At 34.0% G+C, this 26,057-nt stretch overlaps 3 protein-coding genes and 1 long non-coding RNA gene across 5 annotated transcripts; all 4 read right to left on the reverse strand.

Moving 5' to 3' along the window:
- Window positions 1–430: 430 nt before the first annotated feature.
- LOC140877233 (heat shock cognate 70 kDa protein-like) lies at window positions 431–9,114 on the reverse strand. Its single transcript, XM_073280763.1, has 3 exons — window positions 8,901–9,114; window positions 8,146–8,685; window positions 431–1,527 (listed from the first exon to the last, which is right to left on the reverse strand). The coding sequence occupies exons 1-3, from the start codon at window positions 9,112–9,114 to the stop codon at window positions 431–433; spliced, it is 1,851 nt and encodes a 616-aa protein (XP_073136864.1).
- A 9,170-nt stretch (window positions 9,115–18,284) lies between these two features.
- On the reverse strand, window positions 18,285–21,999 carry LOC140883878 (uncharacterized). Of its 2 annotated transcripts, XR_012150477.1 has the most exons (6): window positions 21,480–21,999; window positions 21,294–21,343; window positions 20,731–20,921; window positions 19,794–19,899; window positions 19,367–19,652; window positions 18,285–18,628 (listed from the first exon to the last, which is right to left on the reverse strand). It is a non-coding gene; the product is annotated as an uncharacterized lncRNA (long non-coding RNA). The 2 variants fall into 2 exon arrangements; XR_012150476.1 differs by having other exon boundaries at window positions 18,285–19,652.
- Window positions 22,000–23,530: 1,531 nt separating this feature from the next.
- Window positions 23,531–24,010, reverse strand: LOC140877234 (uncharacterized). Its single transcript, XM_073280764.1, has 2 exons — window positions 23,857–24,010; window positions 23,531–23,718 (listed from the first exon to the last, which is right to left on the reverse strand). The coding sequence occupies exons 1-2, from the start codon at window positions 24,008–24,010 to the stop codon at window positions 23,531–23,533; spliced, it is 342 nt and encodes a 113-aa protein (XP_073136865.1).
- Window positions 24,011–24,066: 56 nt separating this feature from the next.
- On the reverse strand, window positions 24,067–25,544 carry LOC140877235 (uncharacterized). Its single transcript, XM_073280765.1, has 3 exons — window positions 25,508–25,544; window positions 24,409–24,918; window positions 24,067–24,296 (listed from the first exon to the last, which is right to left on the reverse strand). Exons 1-3 carry the CDS (start codon window positions 25,542–25,544, stop codon window positions 24,067–24,069), a joined length of 777 nt encoding a protein of 258 aa, XP_073136866.1.
- Between the last annotated feature and the right edge of the window lie 513 nt (window positions 25,545–26,057).

The following is a 26,057-nucleotide window of genomic DNA, read 5'->3' on the forward strand; positions in this document are numbered from 1 at the left end:
GGCGGTTGACAAGCTTCCGGTAGATAGATTTATCCTCTGCTGGTTTTGATAGCCAGTCGATAGGCTTGTGACTTCAGCCGGTCGAGAGCAAAGGCGGTTGACAAGCTTCCGGTAGATAGATTTATCCTCTGCTGGTTTTGATAGCCAGTCGATAGGCTTGTGACTTCAGCCGGTCGAGAGCAAAGGCGGTTGACAAGCTTCCGGTAGAAGTTGTAGTAGATTCCTGAAATACAATGGTTGGCAGCACATTCCTATACAATGAGTTGTTGTTTGTTATCACCAAAATATCGGATTCAACAGCCTCGAAAATAGGAAGGAAGAAAGAAAGGGAAAAAACAGAGGAGACAATTGAAAATAGTTCAGCGACTGTGTAATAATTCAAAGACAAAGAAAGATAAACCAAATCAAGCTCACTCAATGGCAATAAATCTCAAGCTAGAAATTTTGTAATAACAGGATCCCAAATGCTCTGCAACTCCTCTCTTTTATTCTCAAACACACATGCTTCTGCCATTTTTTGTTCATCCAACCACTCGATAGCACACTTGATCTCGTCTTCTAATTTTTTGGCATAGTTAGCTGGTAAGTTGGATGCAAGTTCTGTGGTCATGAGAGTATCTCTAACGCCATAGACATAATTTTCTAGAGAATTCCTCTCCTCGAATTTCTTCTTGTGCTCCTCATCCTCTAACTTAAATCTCTCAGCTTCCTTCAGCATTCTGTCGATCTCAGTTTTGGACAACATTCCCTTAAAATCGCTGATTGTGATACTATTTTTCCTATTGCTTGTTTTATTTTCCGCAAACACAGTTAAAATACCATTAGCATCAATATCGAAGCACACGTTGAAATTTTCGGTTCCCCTGGGAGCAGGAGGAATGCCGGAAAAAACAAACGTACCCAACAGAATGTTGTCACTTCTTCTAGGCCTTTCGCCTTCGTACACTGGGAACTGCGCACTAGTTTGGTCGTCAAGAATGGTGACCGTCTCTACTTTTTTCTTGGTAGGAAATGCGGTATTCCTAGGTACTACCACAGTAATTTCATCCCCCCTTGTGCCTAGACCAAGAGACAGAGGGGTGACATCACACAACACCAGGTCTTGAATCTTGTGATTGCCCTGGCCAGTCAAAATCGCAGCTTGAACAGCTGCACCAAAGGCTACAGCCTCATCGGGGTGAATGCTTTTGCACAATTCCTTACCATTAAAGAAGTCTTGAAGCAGTTGTTGTACTTTCGGAATTCTAGTGGATCCACCAACAACCACCACATCGTGGATACTTCCCTTGTCTATCTCGGCATCCTTCAAACACTTGTCAACATGTCGTATGCAGTCCTCAAACAAGTTTTTGTTGAGCTCCTCGAATTTGGCACGTGTTATTTTAAAGTCGAAATCGATTCCATCGTACAAACAATCAATTCCGATGGTTGTATGGACCATGGAAGACAGGTTCCTCTTTGCCTTCTCACAAGCTGTCCTCAAACTTCTCAACGCTCGAGGGTTGTTGCTTATGTCTTTTTTGTGTTGGAAATATTAAATCCATAAAATTATAGCCAGAATCGTCATGCAAATCATTAAGATTAATCTGAAAAACTTAAAGCGGAAGCATACCTGAAGCCATGGTCTTAAATCTGTAGAAATCTGTAGAGAACGACTGGTTGATCTTCCAGATCTACGTGTTCTTCCTGAGAGCCCTTTGTTTTCTCTCTGGTTCTATTCTAATAATGGGGATTAGAGATAGTGGAACGTGATACGCGTAATCTGGGGACCATAACCACGTTATATAGATAATTCTGTTAATTATCTCTATTATTTCTGTTTCAGCCCATCACAAAACCAGAAATAATATTTTAATCTCTACACATCAAAAGGCCCACGTCGTATTAGATACATTAAAGTCCAATTACTGAAAACTTTAATTGATCACTTTATTTTGGACTCAACTTAACTGACAGCCCACAACACATAATTATTCACATATAAGCCCATATAATTAAATTGATCTAACAATCTCCCACTTGGGCTATATGTATAACCTTATAATTATGTTTCGTGAAAATATCCTTATGAGCTCAAAATCGCTGTCATTCCTGAATGTATCTACGCTAAATCCGGTCCATCAATCATGTCAACATAGGATCAAAGCAGCCTTCGTTACATTTATGGTAACTAGACCCATCAATGGTCACATATGCCAAAACAATTGAATGACATGGATGTGCAGCATAGAAATTTCATGCAATGTGAATAGAAATTTCATGCAATGTGATCATAACATGCCTATTTCCAACTGGTCCTCCCTAAACCTTATTGAGATCAAACTTTAGCCATAATCAGAGTGTGAATAAACTGAAACTTTATTTCTGCAGAAAATAATCAAATAACTGAAAATGTCTATAACAGAAAAGCATTAAAATTACAAACTCCCACTAAAACTGAATATCCTCAATCCTCAATTGACACAACACCCATACGAGCTGTATGCTCATGAAACAATTTGGGTGGTAGTCCTTTTGTAAGCGGATTCGTAACCATGGAGTTTGTACCAATATGCTCAATAGACAACTGTCCACTCTGAATTCTTTCTTTAACAACCAGGAACTTGATGTCAATGTGCTTCGACTTCGTCGAGCTCCTGTTGTTATTGGAATATAAAACTGCTGACTTATTGTCACAATGTAACTTCAGTGGTCTGTCAATACCATCAACAATGCGCAGTCCCGTGACAAAATTTTGCAGCCATATTCCGTGATTGGATGCCTCGTAACATGCTACAAACTCTGCTGCCATAGTGGAAGAGGCTATAAGAGATTGTTTAGCACTCTTCCAAGAAATGGCACCTCCAGCAAGGAGATAGATGTAACCCGAAGTAGATTTCATACTATCTTGGCATCCAGCAAAATCGGAGTCAGTATACCCAATGATCTCAAGCTGATCCAACCTCCGATACATGAGCATGTAATCTTTTGTTCTCTGTAAGTACCTTAAAACTCTTTTGACTGCTTTCCAATGATCCATTCCTGGATTACTTAGATATCGGCCCAACGTCCCTGTCACGTATGCAATATCTGGACGTGTACAAACCTGAGCATACATTAGACTCCCCACTGCAGATGCATAGGGATCTTCTGCATTTCCTTTTCCTCAAAATCATTCTTGGGACACTGATTGAGACTGAATTTGTCTCCTTTAGCCACAGGAGTATCACCTGGTTTACAATCTTGCATCCCATATCGCTTGAGAACCTTCTCGATATAGCATTTCTGTGATAATCCAAGCATACCTCGAGAGCGATCCCGATGTATCTGGATACCCAGTACAAATGATGCACCACCAAGATCTTTCATCTCAAAATTCTTAGCTAGAAATCTCTTGGTGTCATGCAACATATCTATATCATTGCTAGCGAGTAGGATGTCATCAACGTATAAAACCAGAAAAATATGCTTGCTCCCACTGAACTTATGGTATACACAATCATCAACCAAATTCATCTCAAAACTGAACGAGATGATCACTTGATGAAACTTAAAATACCACTGTCGAGATGCCTGCTTGAGTCCATAGATGGATTTTTTGAGTTTGCAAACCATATTATTTGTATCTTCAGACACAAAATTTTCTGGTTGCACCATATAAATCGTTTCATCAATGTCACCATTCAGAAACGCTGTCTTAACATCCATCTGATGTAACTCAAGGTCGAAATGTGTCATTAATGCCATTATAATCCTGAAAGAGTCTTTCGAAGAAACTGGAGAGAAAGTCTCTTTATAATCAATACCTTCTTTCTGTGTAAAGCCTTTTGCAACAAGACGTGCCTTGTATCTTTCCACATTACCTTTCGAATCCCTCTTGGTTTTAAATATCCATTTGCAACCAATGGGCCTCGCACCTTTAGGTAATGGGACAAGATCCCAAACGTCATTGTCTTTCATAGACTTTATCTCCTCATCCATGGCATTAATCCACTTTTGAGAGTTAAAACTTTCCATGGCTTGACGGAAGTTGATAGGATCATCCTCCATCATTCCAATGTCTACCTCATGTTCTTGAAGAAATACAATGTAATCATCTGGCACCGCAATTAATGGCATAGGTTCTGGAGGTGCTTGAGTTTGTTCATCCTGAATATTGTCTTGAATGGGAGGATCTCCAGTATTGTCTTGTATTGTGTCTTGGGCAAGGTCAGAAATGATATCCTGATCAGTTCCCAAAACACCTGTGGGAATATTCACATATTCCTCTTCAAAGACAATATCTCTAAATTTATCTCCCCCCGCAAACTCGGCATCCTCAAAGAACCGGGCATTTCCCGACTCAAAAATTGACTTAGTTGTGGGATCATAAAACTTGTACCCCCTAGATCTTGCAGAGTATCCAATAAAATAACAACTAACCGTCCTTAAGTCCAGTTTCTTTTCATTAGGCTTGTAAGGCCTTGCCTCAGCTGGACATCCCCAAACATGCAAATGCTTAAGACTAGGCTTTTTGCCTGTCCAAAGTTCATAAGGGGTTTTGGTAGTTGCTTTTGTCGGAACCCTGATAAGGATATATGCTGCAGTCTTTAGCGCTTCTCCCCAGAGTGATTCTGGTAAGGTAGAATGACTAATCATACTCCTCACCATGTCCTTAAGCGTTCTGTTTCGTCTTTCAGCAACACCATTCATAGTGGGCGAACCCGGCATAGTGTACTGTGGGACGATACCGCATTCCTCTAGGAATTTAGCAAAAGGTCCTGGACGTTGTTCACCTGAACCGTCATATCTACCATAGTATTCACCATCACGGTCAGATCTAACGGTTTTAATCTTTAAGCCAAGTTGATTTTCAACTTCAGCTTTATAATTTTTGAACACATCCAATGACTGTGCCTTTTCATGAATGAGATAAATGAAGCCATATCTTGAAAAATCGTCCGTGAACGTTATAAAATACTGTTGACCATTCCAAGAAGCCGAAGGGAATGGCCCACAAATATCAGTATGTATAAGTTCTAAGACGCCTGAAGTCCGGTTGGCTTCAAATCTCCTCTTATTGGTTTGTTTTCCTTTTATACAATTAACACAAATATTAAAATCTGTAAAATCTAAAGGCTCGAGAATTTCGTCTGACACAAGTCTCTGTATTCTCCTTTCGGAGATATGTCCTAATCTCTTGTGCCATAACGCAGCTGAATTATCACTGATTAATTTTCTTTTAGTGTCTTTACTGATTTGCAGGGATTCGTTAAATGAAGCAATAGTATCCAAAGAATAAAGATTATCATAGCCTAATAAAGAACCGGAACCAACTAAATTTGAATCACGAAACAAACTGAATATTCCATTTCCAAAAGAACAAGAAAAACCAGATTTGTCCAATGCAGAAATAGAAACCAAATTCCACCTAAAAGACGGTACAATAAATGTTTCAAAAAGATCCAAATAAATTCCAGTCTTTAACAATAATCTAAATTTCCCAATTGCTTAAACTTGAACTTTGTTGCCATCACCAACATAGATGAATCTTTCAGCATCATTTGGTTTTCGGTAATTCAGGCAACCCTGCATAGACACACTGATGTGAGTTGTTGCACCAAAATCTATCCACCACATGTGTATAGGCACTGAAATTAAATTAATTTCAGAACAAACCATATTAAGAAGCATACCTTTATTAGCACGCCAAGCGTGATAATTAGTGCAATGCCTCTTCATATGCCCTTCACCACCACAAAAGAAACATGCAGTACTTTGAGAATCACTAGGATCCTTCTTTTGTTTCTTTAGAGGTTGTGCAACTGCAGCTTCCTTACCCTTCTTTTTATTTCCTTTGTCCTTGGTTTTTGAGGTAGAGGCGAAATGAGCACTTTCTGTCTTATCTTGCTTCAATCTTTCCTCTTCCTGAACACAGTGTGAGATGAGCTCATTCAGAGACCAAGTCTCTTTCTGACAGTTATAGCTCACCTTAAACTGGTTAAACTGATGAGGAAGAGATAACAGAACCAAATGCACTTGCAAGTCCTCAGAGATTTCAAGCTTAAGTGCTTTCAATTTTGAAGCAAGATGAGACATTTCCATAATGTACTCCCGGATATTGCCTTTACCCTTATACCTCATTGAAATTAGATTTGCCAAGAGTGTACCAATTTGAGCCTTTTCATTCTTGACAAACCTCTTTTCAATATATGTAAGGAAATCTTTTGTCGTAGTGATTTCGCTAGACATCGTGCCCCTGAATGTTTCCGGAATAGCTTTCTTCATAATCATAAGACACATGCGATTCAACCTCTCCCACTTTTCAAACTCCCTCTTATCATCAGAGGTACTCTTATCAGTAAGAGCAGGAGGACGGTCAACCCTTATCGCAAGATCTAGATCCATGACTCCGAGAACTATAAGCAAATTCTCTTGCCATGATTTGAAGTTTGAGCCATTTAACAGAGGAATTGAATTAATGTTGGAACTGATATTCGCATGAATTAAATCTGAAGCCAGAGAACAACAAATAAAAAAAAATATTACATGCTCAACAAATATCCATATAAAATAATCAATAAATTCAAATAATGTAAACCCCATTACAGAATACCGATAACTCCATTAATATTTTATCTTTGGACAAAATATTAACTTGTAAGTGATATCCTGACATAGTAGTCAAACACTGACAATAAATATTATGTCAAATAAAAATCTTCCTTTGGGCCGATTTATTATTTACATAAAACCGAATAACTGTCACATGTTTACCACCACACATGCATATGTAAAAATATTAAATATTAAACTTCCTTTGGGTCGAATAATACTTATAAAAATTACATACGCAAAAAAACCTTTTATATTTTAAAATAAATTAAAATCCACAAGAGAGGTCACTTTGGCGACATCATGTTTCAATTAATTAATTTTAAAATATATAAAATAAATCTTATCATTATTTGAATAAATTGAATATTTAAACCTTAAACCCAAAAATAAAATATTGGGTTTATAACTACATTAAACTTTATCCAAAAAATATGTGATGGGTCAGAAAATTTTCTCAAATCTGAAATTACAGTATTTTAAAAAAAATAAATTTATTTTTTTTTTAAATTTTCGAATTTTCGAAAATTACCAAAAAATAGAAACCCTAACCCATCACCCATCTCACGCCGCCACCGCCGCCGCCCATTCCCGGCCAAATTTCGACCGACCAGTGGCAGCATACATGGAGGCGACCACCATGGCACCGTCACCAGTCCAGATCGTGCCTTTATCGGTCGGAGAAGGAGGCCTGAATTTTTCGAATTCGTGCAGAAACAGAAGTCGAAACTTTGGGGTCCAAATTCGATCAATATCCGACGTAGGCCGGCGTTAATCTGGTTCTAAGTAAGGCGCCTGTATGTCTCCTACAAAATGCCTCATCCCCCCGCCGCCCGAAAATGGCCGTAGGTTGGCCGTTTTCAGCGTTTTCCGGCGGCTCCAGAAACCCTGATCGGGAAATTCAAAATTTTCCAGTTTTTTTTTAAAAATAAATCCGAAAATAAAAAATATATATATATATACTGGACTGAAAATTTTGAATTTCATACACAATAATCATATTCTGTTTTCGATTAAACCAAATCGAATATAATATACATCTTAATGATTTAAACATGAGTGTCTCTGATACCACTTGTTGGAAATATTAAATCCATAAAATTATAGCCAGAATCGTCATGCAAATCATTAAGATTAATCTGAAAAACTTAAAGCGGAAGCATATCTGAAGCCATGGTCTTAAATCTGTAGAAATCTGTAGAGAACGACTGGTTGATCTTCCAGATCTACGCGTTCTTCCTGAGAGCCCTTTGTTTTCTCTCTGGTTCTATTCTAATAATAGGGATTAGAGATAGTGGAACGTGATACACGTAATCTGGGGACCATAACCACGTTATATAGATAATTCTGTTAATTATCTCTATTATTTCTGTTTCAGCCCATCACAAAACCAGAAATAATATTTTAGTCTCTACACATGAAAAGGCCCACGTCGTATTAGATACATTAAAGTCCAATTACTGAAAACTTTAATTGATCACTTTATTTTGGACTCAACTTAACTGACAGCCCACAACACATAATTATTCACATATAAGCCCATATAATTAAATTGATCTAACATTTTGTGCTTCCTCTTGAACTCTTGAACAAAATGGTTCACCATTCGGTTGTCGAAATCCTCGCCTCCAAGGTGGGTGTCTCCCGCGGTTGACTTAACCTTGAAGGTACTGTTGGCCATTGTGAGAAGAGAGACATCAAAAGTGCCCCCACCGAGGTCGAAAATAAGCACAGTCTTCTCACCAGCAGACTTTCTGTCCAGACCATAGGCAATGGCTGCAGCAGTTTGTTCAACAAGGATACGCAAGACATTGAACCCAGAAATGATTCCAGAATCCCTTGTCGCCCGTCGTTGGGAGTCGTTGAAGTAGGCGGGTACAGTAATAACCGCATCTTTCACTTTGAATCCAAGAAAAGATTCAGCAATCTCCTTCATCTTGGTGAGGACCATGGAAGAAATTTCTTCAGCAACAAATTGTTTCTCTTCCCCTTTGTAGGTAACCACAATCATAGGCTTATCATTTTCGCCACCAACAACCTCGAAAGGCCAGAGTTTCGTGTCACTCTGGACCAAAGGGTCGCTGAATTTCCGACCAATCAACCTCTTTGCATCTGCACATAAATGAGTTATATAGTACATTAATGCACAATTCCCATTACATGTTAGAACATCGATCATAAACCAAGTGCATCCTCTTGATTAATTTATTTGTTTACATATAAAAAGTTAGATATATAATAGCACCGATTAGCACTCTAGCTGAAACTATGAGCACAGTACATTACTATAATATACATATTAAACTAAAATTGGAATTTTTTCTCACCAAAAATAGTGTTAGTGGGGTTCATGGCGACTATGTTCTTGGCCGCATCGCCTATGAGACGTTCGGTTTCATTGAAAGCTACATAAGAAGGTGTGATGCGGTTGCCTTGATCATTCGGTATGATCTCAACACGATACAGTTGCCACACCGCTACGCACGAATAAGTCGTGCCCAAATCGATTCCAATTGCCGGTCCTCCACTTTTTCCAGCCATTGTCTAACAATACACTGTGGAAGCTAAAGTTGTAAGATAACGCGTTCTTAACTTATTTTAATTAATATATTTAGAATGAGTTGCTAATCTACTTGTATAATTTCCAAAACAATATAAGTTTGAATGCTTCTAAAACATGAACTAATTTGTCATGTAACAAGAGAAGAGAAAACTAATGAATTTAGTTAATACAGAATATATGATTTCCATCTCAACCTTGAAGTTCCAACTTCCATTTTTTATTGGATTGTATGTAAATTTTACATTGATTAAATTATTGCATTTAATTTTTTTTTTTTAATTTTATACAACACAATATGATAATCTACAGATATACTTATTAACTTGTTCACTAATTTTATGCTTTAAATGATTCTGAAATCTGCTTATATAGTTTCCAAAACTAATGTGATAATATGTATGGTTATGGACTTTTCAGTACTTGGTGTATTTCGTTTTTGAGTTATTACATATATATTCTGAACTTTTCATATGAAATATTATTAAGAGGTGCAAATGATTAATAGACAATTTTATGTTGATAGAGATTTCCATGTTGACTAGAATTAAAGTAACCGATCTGCCTAAACGACTTTGATTTTTTAAAAAAAAAAAAAAAAATCTGTTTCTTTTATTTCAATTTGTGACTGGCCACTTGATATATGAGATGGGAAGTAGTACTCAATGAGCTGGATAGATGATGGTTATTTATTTATTTTTTGTGTGTAAGCAAAACCCTCACACTTCACATAATGTTGTGGAATCTGATTTATTATTATTTTGGTTATGATTTGTAATTTATTTAGATATAAAATTTTAAAATTTGTCTATTATACTACCCATGTATTTTAAGGAACTAGGAAGGTGCACGTGCGATGCACGTGATAAACCTAGAATTATATATATGGTTATGAATTAACATCTAATAAATTTTGATGTTGGTCATTAACATTATTTTCAAACTAAACAAAAAGATATAAAATCAATAGATGAAAAATTATAATGTTCATTATAGATTTAAGTTTCAAAATTAAACATAAGGAAAATAAAGTCAAACACTAAAGATAAGAAAAATTTACAATTCTATTTTTTATAAGTGAGCCTATTTTGACTTTTAGTTATGTGGCTTGTAAAAAAAAAAAATTTAATCAAATAACTTCTAATTTTTTATCCTTTTTTTCCTGAAAACATCTAAATAAATAGAATATGATGTATTTGAAATCGGTGGTTTTTTTACATAGCACGTGTGTTGAAATAAATTTTATATTACACATTAAAATTCATCGAAATTAAAAAAGAAAAAGAAAATAAAGCAAAATTATCCTCAAAACATCAAAATAAGAGGGAAAAGTTTGTTGCTTTCCTTATTTTTGTTTGGGAAAATTGCATGCTAGCATATACAATGTAACATCATTTCAACGAAAATAAACTAAAATAGCTAAAAATCTTAGCATACTAAACTAAAACTGAAATATAAAAATATGAAGGACCAAAATCACAAAGTAACAAAATTAATTAACTTTAGGTAAATTTTTGGAAAAAATACATTTTTAGTCCTTATACTTTCATATCAAAATACTTTTGGTCCCTAAACATTTCAACAACACTTTTAGTCCTTAAACTTTAAAAATGGTAACAAAATTAGTCCTTGCCATTTATTTTATAGTTAAATATATTTGTGAGGACTAATTTATGATATTATTAAATTTTAGGGTTTAAAAATGAATAAAATTAATAATAAAATATTGTGAAAAGAAAAGAAAACATAAAAATAGTAAATGAAACTATATTTTTTTAAAAAAATGTTTTATCTTTATTTTAAAATTTTAAAAAAAATAAAAACTAAAGTTAAAATTAGAGTTTCAACTCTCAAGATTAATTTGTATACCATATGTATTTTTTATTCGTTTTAATTTATTTTTGATGTTTAATATTTACAAACATAATTATATATATTACATATTTATATTTGATATTTTAAAAAAATTAAAATTTATCTAGTTTGTATCTTATTATTAAATAAAAGTAAATAGTTAATTAAATTTGATATCAAATCAGTTATTTAGTATCAAAGATATTAAATAAATTTTATAAGATATTTAATTTTAAAAACATATTCGATTATTTTTATGAAAAAATCTATATTCTAAAGTAGATATTTTATGTTTAATAAAAAAATCGTAATAAATTTTATTTACATATAATAACATCATAAAAAAGAATAAATATGTTACGAAAAAAAATGTTTGAGTTGTAGATATTATGATCTTTATTTTTCATGTTTTTTTATTTATTTAGGTTGCTATAATTTAAAAATATAATAAATTATTCCCCAAAAATATATTTAACCATAAAAAAACTATAAGAACTAATTGTGTTGCAATTTGTAAAGTTTAAAGACTAAAAGTGTTGCTTTAAAATGTTTAAGGACCAAAAATGTTTTCATGTAAAAGTATAAGGACTAAAACTATACTTTTCCCTAAATTTTTTAATGTGAAACATAAGCTTCATTTTTATCACATTAGAAATATAAGATAACATCGGTGTCAAATAAACATTCTCTAATGTATTTAATGATTTCAAGTAACAAAAAAAAAAAAACTTATAGGATGAAATTCAAACTTTAACAAGTTATATATAAAAAAAATCAAAACAATCCAACTTACAGGAAAATAACAATTTCCCTTATGCTAATATAATAAATATGTAGGATAATAATAATTTTTTTTGTAAAAAAATGTACTCTCTAGTCTAAAGTTCTTGATCCATTTTAATTATATAACGTAGATAATGCAAAAAAATTTTGTAACGCCCTAGAACTACTAAATGCGGAAAAACTTTTTTTTTTTTTTTATTTCTAAACTATATACATATACGCCCATACATATATGTATAAACTTTAAAAATAATATTACAAATAATAACTCGCTTAATAAAATAATAAACATTTATGTGATAAAATCTTGAGTCATGCAATAGATAAAATAATGTCTATAATGAACATTTATAACTTATGTCTACTAAAATCATGAAAAAAGCAATAAGTAATCATAACCACTGAAAACATAAAAATATCCTGAATGAATAATTCGTGCATAAATAAAACTCTAGTGAGACGGTCACGGGGCCACTGCCATGCTCGCTCATACGTCCTCGCCACCGGTAGGAGCTACATCATACTCACCTGCACCATATAAACGTAGTGAGCCTAGAGGCTCAACATGTCTAATCCTTTATAACAAGCTTAAAAATAATGCATCACGTAAATATTAATACATATACATGTACATGAGCATGCGTGGAAACATTTTTCATAACATAAATGCTTAATCATAAATCTTATACATAACATAACTTTCTTCATCATACATAACATAATTGAGCATGTCATAAACATAAAAACTGTGTATGGTCATATCCATGAATGTGACTAATAACCGTGCCGACTGATCAGTCTAGAAACCATCGTACGTGGCGGTGGATAAATCCACCTCTATGCTGGTAGTAAACTACCTCTGTGCCAGTGGTAAAACCCACTTCTATGCCGGTGGTAGAACTACCTCTGTGTCAGTGGTAGAACCCACTTCTATGCTGTCACATCACTTCAATTTCCATAAAAATATTTTTCATGCTCAATTCTTAATCATAAACACATCATAAAATATTTCATGTATGCATGCACTTAAAATATGTCCGTAATATATATTTAATTAATTTTAATAATAAATATACTTTTACTTAAAATAGACTTCATGCATAAAAATAATTAAATATATATTCCGGACTTAGTTTATTTTCATGGGTTGGTCCAGACTGCTGGTCTCTCTACTAAACCCCTTAACTGACTTAAAGCCTGTTAACTAACTTAAAGCCCATAATTAAATAACTAATTTTAAAACTTATAATTTTTACTAAAATAAAATACTTAAATGTTATTGGGCTTAAATAAAAATATTTAGGCCCAATAACTAATTAATTCATAAAAATTCCTAGACTGACCCAATAACATCACTGACTAGCCCAAAAATTCCGATGAGCCCACGGACCCATAAAATTATTGGGTTAACTTAAAAATAATTTAAAAAGCCCAAATAAAATTATTTGGAGGCCCAAATAATTTTCTAACTAATTAAATGGCCCAAACAACCAATTAAATCATTAAATATTTTAAAATTAAAATACTCGAGCCCGGCCCACCTAGCCCGGACCCGGACCTGCCTGACCCGACCCTAGACCCTACTGACCCGGCCCACTACCCTGACCCGACCCGGAACCACCCAGCACCCCCCTACCCGACGCCCCCCCCTCTCCTAGCCCTCGGCTGCGCGAGCAGCAGCCCTTTAGGGGCTGCTGCCGCCTTGCTCCGGCCGCCCCTGGCCGGAGCGCCGCCGGCAGGACCTTCCCAGGGTCCTGCCGGTTCGAGCCATGCCATGGTTAGGCTGGTTCATGGCCTAGCATGAACCAGCCGTGACCTCTTCCCTACAACCCTAGCCGTGCCCCTCCAAGACCCAAAACCTTACACTAGCTTGGAACCAGCCGTGAGCCACCCTAACCCCTGACCTTGCTCGACCCTAACGAACCTCCGAACACCCCTTGGCCGAGACCTAGCCCCTGGACCGTGCCATGTTGGTCAAAACATGAGCCATGACAAGAAATACCCAAACATGCATAAACCTCCATAAAATTGCATAAATTTCGAAATATTCAAATGACATCAAAATAAAACATTATGCAAGATTAATAGCTTATATGGTGTTCAAACGAAGGAATAGACATGCCTTTGATAATTATTTGACAACGAACGATGCGTTTACGGGACTCCGGGACGACGAACGGACCAAAATAAACCAAGACAATGATGGATCGGCTATGGAGGTTGAGGTTTTCTGTCAAAACTATGGTGGAGGCTGATGAAACGTGAGGAAGATGATGAACAGGATGAAAGTGACGGCTTGGTAGTGGGTTGTGGGGTTGGGTAGGTTAGATAATAGGTTAAAAATATATTATTAAATAATATAACATTATTCTATAAAACTAATATTTAAAAACCCTTAATAAATAATAATAATTTGATGGGAAAAAAAGCTAAATCCCGAAATTAAAACTTTGGGAATTTTTAAATATTAATAAAAGTCAATAAAATGACTTATTTTTGCTAAAAATAAACCCTTAAATAAATATATAATTAAATACTAAAATATTCTTGACAAAATACCTTAAAATATTATTTTAAGGCTCATAAAACTCATAAAATATTTTTGGCTAAGAATTTTGGTATCTCGTCCGTCCACGGTCCCGTCTACGCGATCAAAATAATAAATATTCTCAAAAATCCAAAAATACCATAACTGCGGGTTAAATGATAAAATAAATTTAAATCATGCATATAATTCACATAATAACACATAAATGTCATTTAACACAAATATAAATTTTTAAATAATTATTTTCCCTAATTATGCATGCGAATTTACGTATTAAAATTTTCGGGTGTTACAAATTTATTTTAATTAAAACACTTGAAAAAATAATGTAATTAAAATAAAAGTACATATAATTTCAAAATTATGTATATAAGTGTTTGACATAAAAATTAAGTGAATCTAAATGACAATTCAAAATCGGTTAATTAATATATTAAAAAAACTATTGTGATAAATGAAGTAGATAGGCATTAATTGAGAGTAGACAATAATATTCAAAGAATTTATAATTGAGAAAGTTCAATAAAATAAGTGTAATTTCTTCTTGAAAAAAAAAATTACTCTGACACGTAATAATCATTTGATGCACGCTATTAGGAAATCAAATATATGAGTTTCGGCGTTTGACAAACAACTTTACATATCAAAAAATTGGAAAGCAGAACAAGAGTAAAAACAGCGTAGCAGAACAAGAGCAGAAGAAACAGAGAAAGCAAAACATAAGTGAGGACAAGAGTAGAATAGCAGAAGCAGAAGAGCGAGGAGATCAGAAGTTGCTCACCAAGTAACCAGTCGAAGTCTTTAACCTTTGGAAAAAGACTTTTGTACCATGCTACACTCGGACTGAGAAACTGCATTACAGTGTACTTTCATGTCAGAGACAAGACAACAACTACAATCCAACGGATACATATTTGAACCAACATAACTATTGTCTTACTCCTATAAATAGAGACCATTGGCTGCACAAAAAAAAAAAAGAAAAAAAAAAGAATAATCTGGCAAAATCAAGAACTTGCAAACACTTACAGTATACAATTTCAGTATAAGAGTTCAAAGCTCACATTGAAGATTATCAGGAGCCGAAAAACACCAGCACACGCATCAAGCATATCAGATCAAGTGAGAATTATACGGTGCGAAGTGTTGTGTTGTACAAACATTGTAAATATATCAGTTGAGTGTGCTGACCAAAATACTATTGTAGAATCAATTGAGGGCTGATTTGTTTTGAGTTGAGTCTAGGAGTCTTAGTTGTAGGAGTGAGGTAAGTACTAACTGACGTGGGATGTTGAAAAGTATTGTAATACTCAAAGACTTTTAGAGTGATACCTTCTGGTAGAACCGGAAGAAGGGATGATGTAAGAGAGTTTAGTTTCGAACACCTAGAAAAAAATTGTTGTGTTGATTATTTTTTGTTAAACACACATACAAAACCAGTAGCCATTTGATGAGCATACTCACTCTGTTAGTTGACTTACTTTCGCACAAGTACATTTGTTGGTCAATTAGCAAAGAGACGCGAGAAAAACCCGATCTCAGTAGCTAACACTACTGAACTCACCATTGAAGATTCCGGCAATAGTCTATACCAGTAAAAATTTGGGGTAATTCAACTTTTAGAGTCAAATATTCAATATTTGGGATATTGATAGGATATTCAATATATGAATATTAATAGGATGGTTGATGTCCAAAAGGATACACATGGGATGATGTCTTTCTTTTGGTGAGTAGCTAGCTATTTTGATAGAATTTAGTATGATATACTATGGGGTACTTTTTTTAAATTTAAAGTTTGTGCTTCATGGAGATGTAAATAGTGGGTGCGCTCCAATGTTAAAAGTAATGTTGATTTTCTTTCTTTTGGTTTCAGGATAGCTGCCAAAGTTCCTCTTCATCTTACAAGGTTTTTGATTATGTATTCTATTTATTTTACTGAAATCTTGAGAATTATTTAATTTGTATTGTCACTGATTTGCCAATTTGTTGTCTATGGTGTCTGAAGTGAGTGAAATTTAATGAAGATAATGCTATTTGTTTTTTTTCTCAGTCAAGTCCGGTGTTAGGATTCACGATGAATTTGTGACAAAGTAAGTTAAATAATTCATTCACATTATATTGGGCTTGTATGTGATTTATTATTGGTTGTAGATACTATATTGAAGATGATTGAAAGTATTTGATATTTTTCACAATTTGTTGGAGCATAATTTCAACTTTTCAAAATAACTGAATTTAGATTTTCGAATTTGGATGCTTAGATGTGTTGGAATTGGTCTATATTAATGAATGCTTAGATGTTGGATGCTTAGATGTTGGAATTGTTTTATCCATTAATGAATAACTTATGGTCTTTTCTTGGTCGTCAAGCTTGGGTTACAAGCTTAAAGCAGTATTTCAGCGAATTTATGAATGATATCTCACTATTATTTAATCTACAAAGGATTTATTTTAGGTATTGTGTTTGAGATTTCACTATGTTGTCTATCATATGTTTCAGAATATGGGATTCGTTATATATTTTTAACTTGCTTCAAATGTATCTTCTTCGACATACAACATGAGAGGATGTTGCGTAGATCCATAATCGAGAATAAATCACGTATCGTTCTTTTGCATACTATTTATGGATATAGGTATATTCATCTTTATGTTTCTGTCTATTTTCTTGTTGTTTCCATGTTACCTTATTTGTAACAAGTTTGAATCTTGTCTGATGTGAATTTTCTCATATTATAATGGTTGTTTCATTGGAAGTCCATTTAAGTATATATTCAAACCAATTAAGATTAAATTAAATGCAAGAAAAGCTTTAAATTTGTCCAAGATTTGATAAGCGTGCATCTGGAATTCTTGTCAACTTTTCCTGACCTCAATTCCGTCTTGTATGTTGTCTTGCTTTTAATTTGCTTGTCAACAGTTGTTTTGTCTCCTTAACAGTATTTTTGTTCTTTGAAATTTGAAATTGGAATTACTACCTTAAATATGGTTGTTGTTTTGATTATTGTTTAGTGTTTGTTTCTTTCGTTTTTTTTTTTGTTTACTAGTTGTGATTTTTTTTTCATGTGGAATTATATCTTCTGAACAAGAATTATTTGAGCAGAGACAACAAGTTTACAATCACCACCTATTCTCATACTTGAGTTGTAAGTATTTTCTGAACATTTGTTGTGTTATTTCACGGAGCTAGCTTCAGATTATTTTTACGGTTTTTTTTATTTAATTTTGGAAAGAGTTAGTGCATAATATGTTCATGTTGTTTTAGCTAGTATTTGGATTTTTAATTGTTAAATGATATAGTTTATATATGTTTTAGTGTTCGTTGTGGTATTAATTTTATTGGTTTCTATATTTTTTAATCTATCGTGGCTAAATTAGTCACCGTGGCTAATTCAGCCACATTTTTTTTTAAATCGTGGTTAAATTAACCACAGTTTTGCATAAAACCGTGGTTAAATTAACCACGATTTTTTTTAATTCCGTGGCTAATTTAGCCATGGTTTTATACAAAACCGTGGCTAATTTAGCAACGGTTTTTTTAATCCGTGGCTAATTTCATTACAAGAAAAACTCTCATTAACAACGGTTAAAAACCGTTGTCGTAGGCCCTAAAAAACTGTTGTTAAAAGCTGTGTTGTTAAAGAGGACACTCAAAGACAACGGTTTTTAACAACGGTAAAAAACCGTTGTCTTTGAAGGAAAAGACAACGGTTTTTCAAAAACTGTTGTTAAAAGCTGTGTTGTTAAAGAGGACGCTCAAAGACAACGGTTTTTAACAACGGTTTGTCTTTTCCTTCAAAGACAACGGTTCTTTACCGTTGTCTTTGAATATGTATTTTTAGCAAGACGACATTCAACAACAGTTTTAAACTATCTACAACAACGTTGAAAAACCGTTGTATTTTGTAAAATAAAAAACAAAAATAAAATAAAATCTAATACATAATTTTCCAGTATTATAAATCATTTAAAATATAAAATTTGAAAATAAAATTTAATATACAATTTTTCAACATTCAAAAATAATATTTACAACATTCTGAAGAAATTTCGTAAGCAACAAATAAAATGACAAAGAACGACACTAATAAAATAAAAGTAAAGCAACACAACACAACGCAACACATGAAATTTTTGATAAGATGCTGGTGAAGAGGCCGCACTCCAACTCTTAGTGCTCCATCACCCACTAAAGTATGTTTTTCGGCTTTGTGACGTTCTTCCCAGTACTCCTCGAAATGAAAGCTAACTCATTTTGCTTTCTCAGTGATTTTACAAATAAAATCATCTAATAGGCCTAAATCTATCTGCAAGAACATACGAGACCGATTCATTTTATAAAAGATTGGCATGAGCCTCACACAAGACACTGATAAAGAGTGCTGAAACAAGAGAAACACGTGATATCTTTAGAAGCCCAATCGATACTGAAAATTCTTCCCAATACATGTGCATTCTATATTGTCATGCAAAACTCGCTACCCAACCAAAAGTGCCAATGCGACCACATATCCAGTTTGCATAATCTAAAATAGTTGAGTATCCTACAAATACAAGAGAATATATGCAAGAAGAGGGAAACACCTTTCGTTAGGGTCCTGAGCCATATTTTACTGTTAGAAAACACATATGCTAAAATATTTTACGAGAAGAATGGAACAGTACGATTGAAACCAACAGGCATATAGCATCTTGTTTTAATACAAAATGCTATAGAAACCTGAGGACAGAGCAAAAAAAAATAGAACCATATCAATTAACACGAGAAATAAACCATTTTGCAACTCCTAAAAGTTCAGAAAAATCAACCATTTTAGAATATCAATTGTTCTTTTAATCCAACTCCAACAACTATACTTCCTAGGTTTTACATTAACACCTGATGAGGAAAATCAGAGGAACATGTGTATGTCATTCACAAAGCCAACATATAGTTTAATCAGTGTTAGATTTTTCCCATTCAAACTGAAACCACGACATACAAGTTGTTCTATCCATGCATTAAATATTAATTGACCAACTAAAAACAAGAAAAAATGCCTCACCTTGTTTCCATTTTAAAATTCACCAGCATAAAGAATCAACTCCGTTTCCTTCAAAGGATTGATGGTTAACAACATAACAAAATTGAACTCAATCAACTTTTTAATCGTAAAAAACACTAAATCATCTTTTTAACTATTAAAATTTAATGCATAAAAAAATTTTAAATCTTCCAAGGGTCCAGTTAAATTATGGGTTTACCAAACAATTTGATCTTGGAGAAGGTGCAGGCACGTTGTCTTCAACATGAACTTCCTTCTTTTTAGCTTCTTCTTTTTGCATATTCAACTGCATCCAACAAACATCAATTATATTGATACTCATTCCATCACTAAACAAACCTTACATCAAATGACAAGGAATGTTTAAAATGTCCCTCTCTAGTTCTTAGTTTTAAAATAATTAAGTTTTACAAGATTGATTACATACTCAACCGCAAGCCATAAAAATCCATCCAAAGATTCAATTTTTCACAACCATACGACAAAGCCTTATGAAAGTCAACAACTGCCCTGCCTTCCGTTGCCGCGTCAACCTAAATGAGACGGATAGAAAACCAAGACTGAAGGAATTGAAATAACTAAACCACAATCAAAGCATGTAACCTGTAGGAGACATGAATAGTTTTAATATCAAATATCAAATATCAAATATCCTAAAAGAACCATGTAAGAAAAAGACAATCTCCAATTTTTTCAAAAAATAATACATCAATATAGTATGATAAATTTATCGGAACGAATTAAATCAAAGCGGATCAAAATCCAATTTCGGGCAGCCTGCTGTACATCAAGAAAACCCAGATGGAAACTCTAATTAAAGGTATAATCGAGCTTAAAATCGTCCCAACTCAAAGCTAAAAGTAAGCCGGAAACCGAACAACAGCTTCTCCACTGAAAATCGCGCAGGAAAGTGACACAGAAATCGATGAAGAACAGGGGCTGGTTCAAGTAGCCTCTCGTCAAAGAGGGAAATCTTTTAATATTTCCTAAGCCATTTTCCCAAGGATTGGATCGATAAAAGCCTTAACTCGTCACCATTCGACTTTCCAATACAAGATGAAAATAAAGATATGCATATGTATACAAGATGAAAATAAAGATATGCATATGTATAACATCATGTACAATAAATCAACTAAATGAACATAAACAGAAAGAGCAAAAGATTAATTGTGAGACAATTCATTCTAGGTAGCACGAACAGTTAGAAACAACTAAACAATACTTGTACGAGTACTGGTGTATACCACTAATAATACTGCATCAAAGCTATATATTTTATAGTCACCAAATTGCTCTTGATCTATCTAGCTGTGTATCATCATTCATCACACCCTGATCTAAAACTAATGTCGTAAACTTACATCCAAATACCGATGACGCAATCCCACAAAATATATGGAAGAGTAGGATGAAAGTGAGGCCTGGAAAACAACTTCAGATTGGTTGAAACCTCAATTTCTCTCACAATCTCCGACAATCAAGAATCGGAAAGTTCTGTCACCTCTAAGGTTCTGCTCGAATCTCCAGAACTCCACCTAAATCAGAAAACAAACTGAACAAAGCCTTCGATTAGCTCGATTCCTTGCTCAAGAATTATGATATATGGCTTAAATCGAAGCTTAAGATGTTATAACCTAAGTGTACACTAATGAAAGGCATATTAAGAATATAAAGCAACATTTTCCTTCTGCTCCATAGGATAAACTGAAAAGTTTAACTTCAATGGCAGTTAACTTCCCTAAATTGTGTACTTCTCTGAATCTTTGTTCTAATTCTACTATTTTCATATCAAAATAAAGGAATCATAATTCCCATGAACTCATGAAACAAGCAAGCTATCCCCATATCAGTGTACCAAAAAAAAGGAACAAGGTTGCTATAACCTATTCCAAATCCATAAATTCACTATAAGCAATGATTTTACCTCGCCTTTGTGCTCAACATGCTTTGTATTTGAAATCCAAAACGTATGATCTACAAAACAAAGTATTCACTCAAATAGTATAAATAACAAATCCAAAACAGGAAACTTGTGAACTCAATGCGGCAATACACCAAGAAATCATGAATATAAAATTTCCATAAAAAAAGATTCGGGATAAACTGCAACCTCTCAAGCATTTTTAGTTGCATCGACGGCTGTAGACAAGAAATCATCCATGGAACCTGAGATATTCAGGGATTCCCACATGAAGCATCCAAACTCCAATCATACAACTCGAGGTAACGTGCAGCTAGTGCAACAATTCAAAGAAGAAAAACTGATGAGAACTTGGAGGAGCGAATCAATGGGGATTGATGTGCCAAGGAGAAGTTCAAACGCAGCTGCTTTGACCCGAAATTTTTGGGCTTGGATCAACTACTAATCTAAGCCAAAAAATTAAGACTAAGAAATGGCTAAAAATTTGCTCGAAAACGAAGAGAAAATCTTGCGCAGAATCAGGCATGAACAGCAACTCCATTCGAGCGGATTCGGGTTCGATTTTTGCTATTCCAAGCTTAAATAGAAGCTACAAGTCATGGGTTAGGTGATTCATGGTCAGCCGACCCATTTCTGGTGGTGTAAGACCGCGGCGGCCCAGATGGTTGAAGATGAAGAGAGGGGCGACCCGGCGACGGGGTTGCGTAGGGTTCTCTCTTTTTCTTTATTTTTTTCACTTTTGTTAAATCTACAAGTATATGTATTTTTTAAATAAAATAAAATAAATAAAATATATTTTTTTTAAAAAAAAACAACGGTTTTATAGACAACAGATTAAAAAGCTGTTGTCTTTCACCTTAAAAAACGCACATAAACAACGGTCAATTAAAACCGTTGTCGTAGGCCATAAAAACCCGCTAATAGACAACGGTTTTATGACACATAAAAAAAATGTTTTTTTAAAAAACCGGTGTCTTTTTTCATTCAAATACGGCAAACAAAAATGGTTTTTTAGTAAAAACCGTTGTTAAATGCCAAAAGACAACGGTTTTTTTTTAAAAACCGTTGTCTTTTAGGTGTTGTTGTTTTGCATTTTTCTTGTAGTGTTTAGCCACGGTTTTTTTATTTCGTGGCTAAACTAGCCACGTCTTTTAATAAAACCGTGGCTAAATTTAACAATGGTGAATTTAACCACGGTTTCAAAAACCGTGGCTAAAACCGTGGTTAAATCAATTTAACCACGGTTTTGGCCGTGGCTAAACTCAAAGTTTTTTTGTAGTGGTCATTAATGTGGCAGGTTGGCATAGCTCCCATACCACCATGTTCCCATTTTGATAAATGTCCTTATGTTGTTTTCATTAGTTACCATTTAGAATATATTCAATTATTGGTTGTTTTATCACTTTTTTAAAATCATTTTTACCTCAATGTTTAACCACGGTTTTGGCCGTGGCTAAACTCAAAGTTTTTTTGTAGTGGTCATTAATGTGGCAGGTTGGCATAGCTCCCATACCACCATGTTCCCATTTTGATAAATGTCCTTATGTTGTTTTCATTAGTTACCATTTAGAATATATTCAATTATTGGTTGTTTTATCACTTTTTTAAAATCATTTTTACCTCAATGTATTGAATATATTATTATTAAATATTTTTTAAAAAAAATCCAAATGATTATCAATTTTTAAAATTATAAATATAAATGAGTTTTAATATTTCAAATAGGTCTAATATTTATGATGAAATTGTAAAACTTTTTCTAAAACAAATTCATTGCACAAAGCATGCAACATTCGTGCATGTTAACTATATATACGTACGATACCAGGTTCGCATTCACCCACTGCTTTCGGATCCATCCTCTCCAAATATCTCTAAGAAGCTCATTTATCACCAAAACCACCTCACCCATATATGTCCCCAACATTAAAATCAAAGTAATTATTCTCTTTATAAGGCACAGATTTCAATCGTTATCTAACCAAAGAACATCATTTGCACCTTTGTTGCATTGAAACATATATGAAGATTCATAATATTATCAGGGGCGGTACTGAGTAAAACGAGGCACTGGGCGAAGCTTAAAATATGGCCCCTTTCACATTAACTTGAAAAGTCGAATATATATGAAAATATTGAATAGTATGATTAAAGTAAAATAAAATACATAAATCAAGGTACTCCCCATCAGAAATAACGTTTTACATAATTCATCAAAATAATTTATTCAACAATAAATATTATTTAAAACGCACTCTTCTTGCGTTTTTTGAAGCAAAGTCATCAATTATGTCATCGTAAGATATATCCTCCAATATATCTTTCTCGATGCAGAGAGTCGCTAAACCATTCAGTCTCTCTTGACTCATTGTGGTTCTTAAATAAGATTTCAATAATTTCAACTTGGAAAAGCTCCTCTCAACTGATGCTACAGTCACAGGAATAGTCAATAAAATTTGATAGGTAACCACGATCAAAGGAAAAACTTCCATTTTCAAGGCAAACTCTAAAATTTTAATGGTTGTCCAAGATTTATTTGTGTCATATGCTTCTAGAGGTAGCATACCTTGCAACATCTGTAATTCTAAAAGCAGGTCAGTAGCATCAATATCAGACACATCATTCTTTTTCAAAGCATATTCAAGATTCACACAATATTTTCTCAAATAGTCTTCATCCAATGCCATTAACTTTCCTCCATCCATCAAGAATCCAAACATAGCTTCAAAAGAATTCAATTGCTCAAACCTACTCCTCAACTCCAAAATAGCAATATCTACCACAACAAGAAAATAATCAGTCCTAAAGCGTTTTTAGCTGTTTGTGGTTCTCTTCCAGTATTAGCAATCTCATCAAATTGTTTCTTTCTAGAAGTTTGTCGTCGCTCAAGAAATACAGGATCAACTCCTATATTGGAAGCAGTTTCTTTAGCAGAATTTATGGCAGATGCAAATCCTACTTCCCTGTAATTCTCAAAAAAGGAAACAAGCCCTTTCAACTGTTTCACTGCAACATCAATATGCATAGTTTCAGATTGTAGGGATTTACTAACCGCGCGAGTTTATGTTGTAGAGAATATCATACCAAATTACCAAGCTTAAAAGAAATTCAAAGATACTAAGTTCATGTGTTGCTAACAATCTGGCATCTCTCGGCAATCTTGCATCATCAGTTAAATCTGCAACCTTAAGTAAAGCTTCTCTGATTTGCCCAACTTGCGACTTAATGGCCTTCACGCTTTCGATATGACTTTCCCACCTCGTGGTGCACAATGACTTAAGCGTCAAATTATCCAAACAATCAAGTAGAATACTCCAACGTTTTGTAGAATTGGAGAACACTGTATAAATGCATTGACATGCTCCAAAAAAAGATTTTTCTTGAACACAAGAGCTTGCCATATCACAAATCACCAAATTAAGAGAATGACTACCACATGGCATATAAAAGGCTCTCGGATTTATATCAAGCAGTCTTTTTTGAACACCCTGATGTCTTCCTCTCATGTTGGAGCCATTATCATAACCTTGTCCTCTAATATTATCAATTTCAAGTCCAAGAGAGTCCAATGCAGCACACAATTCATTGAAAAGGCTCAATCCACTCGTATTTTCAACATTCAGAAACTCTATAAAATTGTAACACCCGGAAATTTTAAAACGTAAATCTGCATGCATAATTAGGAGAAAGTAATTTTTAATTAAGGGTTAAATGTATTTATGTGATATTATGTGATGTATATGCATGATTTAATTTATTTTAGCATTTAACCCATAATTATGGAAATTCTAGATTTTTAAGAAATTTATTATTTTTGATCGCGTAGACGGGACCGTGGACGGACGAGATACCAAAATTCTTAGCCAAAAATATTTTATGAGTTTTATGAGCCTTAAAATAATATTTTAAGGTATTTTGTCAAGAAAATTTTAGTATTTACTTATATATTTATTTAAAAATTGATTTTTGGCCAAAATAAGTCATTTTAATGACTTTTATTGATCTTTAAAAATCCTTTAATATTATATTTCGGAATTTATTATTATATATCAGATTAGTAGGTATTTTTAAAAGTTTAAAATCTTATATTTATGTTATATTATCTACCTAATTAATTTATATTAGTCATTATCCTAAATCTACCCAAAATTAAACCCCAAAATCACTCCCTACCCTACGACTGATCTGATCAGCCGCCTCCAACCCCTTTCTCCAACCTTTCTCACGCCTCTTTTCCAGAAACACAGCCTCCATAGCCAATCAAGCAACTTCCTTTGATGATTTTGGTCCGTTCGTCGTCCCGAAGACCCGTAAACGCATCAATATTCATTCAAAAATTTAAAGGCATGTCTAAAACTTTTATTTGGCCACCATATAAGCTATTAATCATGCATGAAGTGTTTTATATCAGACTTTTCATGGAAATTTTGAGTTTATGCATGTATGCTTTGTATTGATGCATGTTCTTGCTTGTTTGGGTCATGATTCACGTTTTTGCCAAGCATGGTACGGTCCAGGTCTGAGGGCTCGAGTCAGAGGGGTCCCAGGGTGCCTTAGGGTTGAGTTGGTTCAGATTTTTAAGGTGTCATAGGCTGGAAACGAAGCTATTCACTTCTGATGCACACAGACGCGCAGGTTAGGGCTTTGGGAAGAGAGGGGTCGTTCTCCTTCCTCAGGCCATGAATTTGTTCGTGGTTTGTTGGGTTTAAAAGATTTAGATGTTGGCTAAAATTGAGAAGTGGTTTCACGGTCTTTGGTTTTCGAAGG

This window comes from Henckelia pumila, chromosome 2 (genome assembly GCF_033568475.1).
Source record: "Henckelia pumila isolate YLH828 chromosome 2, ASM3356847v2, whole genome shotgun sequence".
Lineage (NCBI taxonomy): Eukaryota > Viridiplantae > Streptophyta > Magnoliopsida > Lamiales > Gesneriaceae > Henckelia > Henckelia pumila.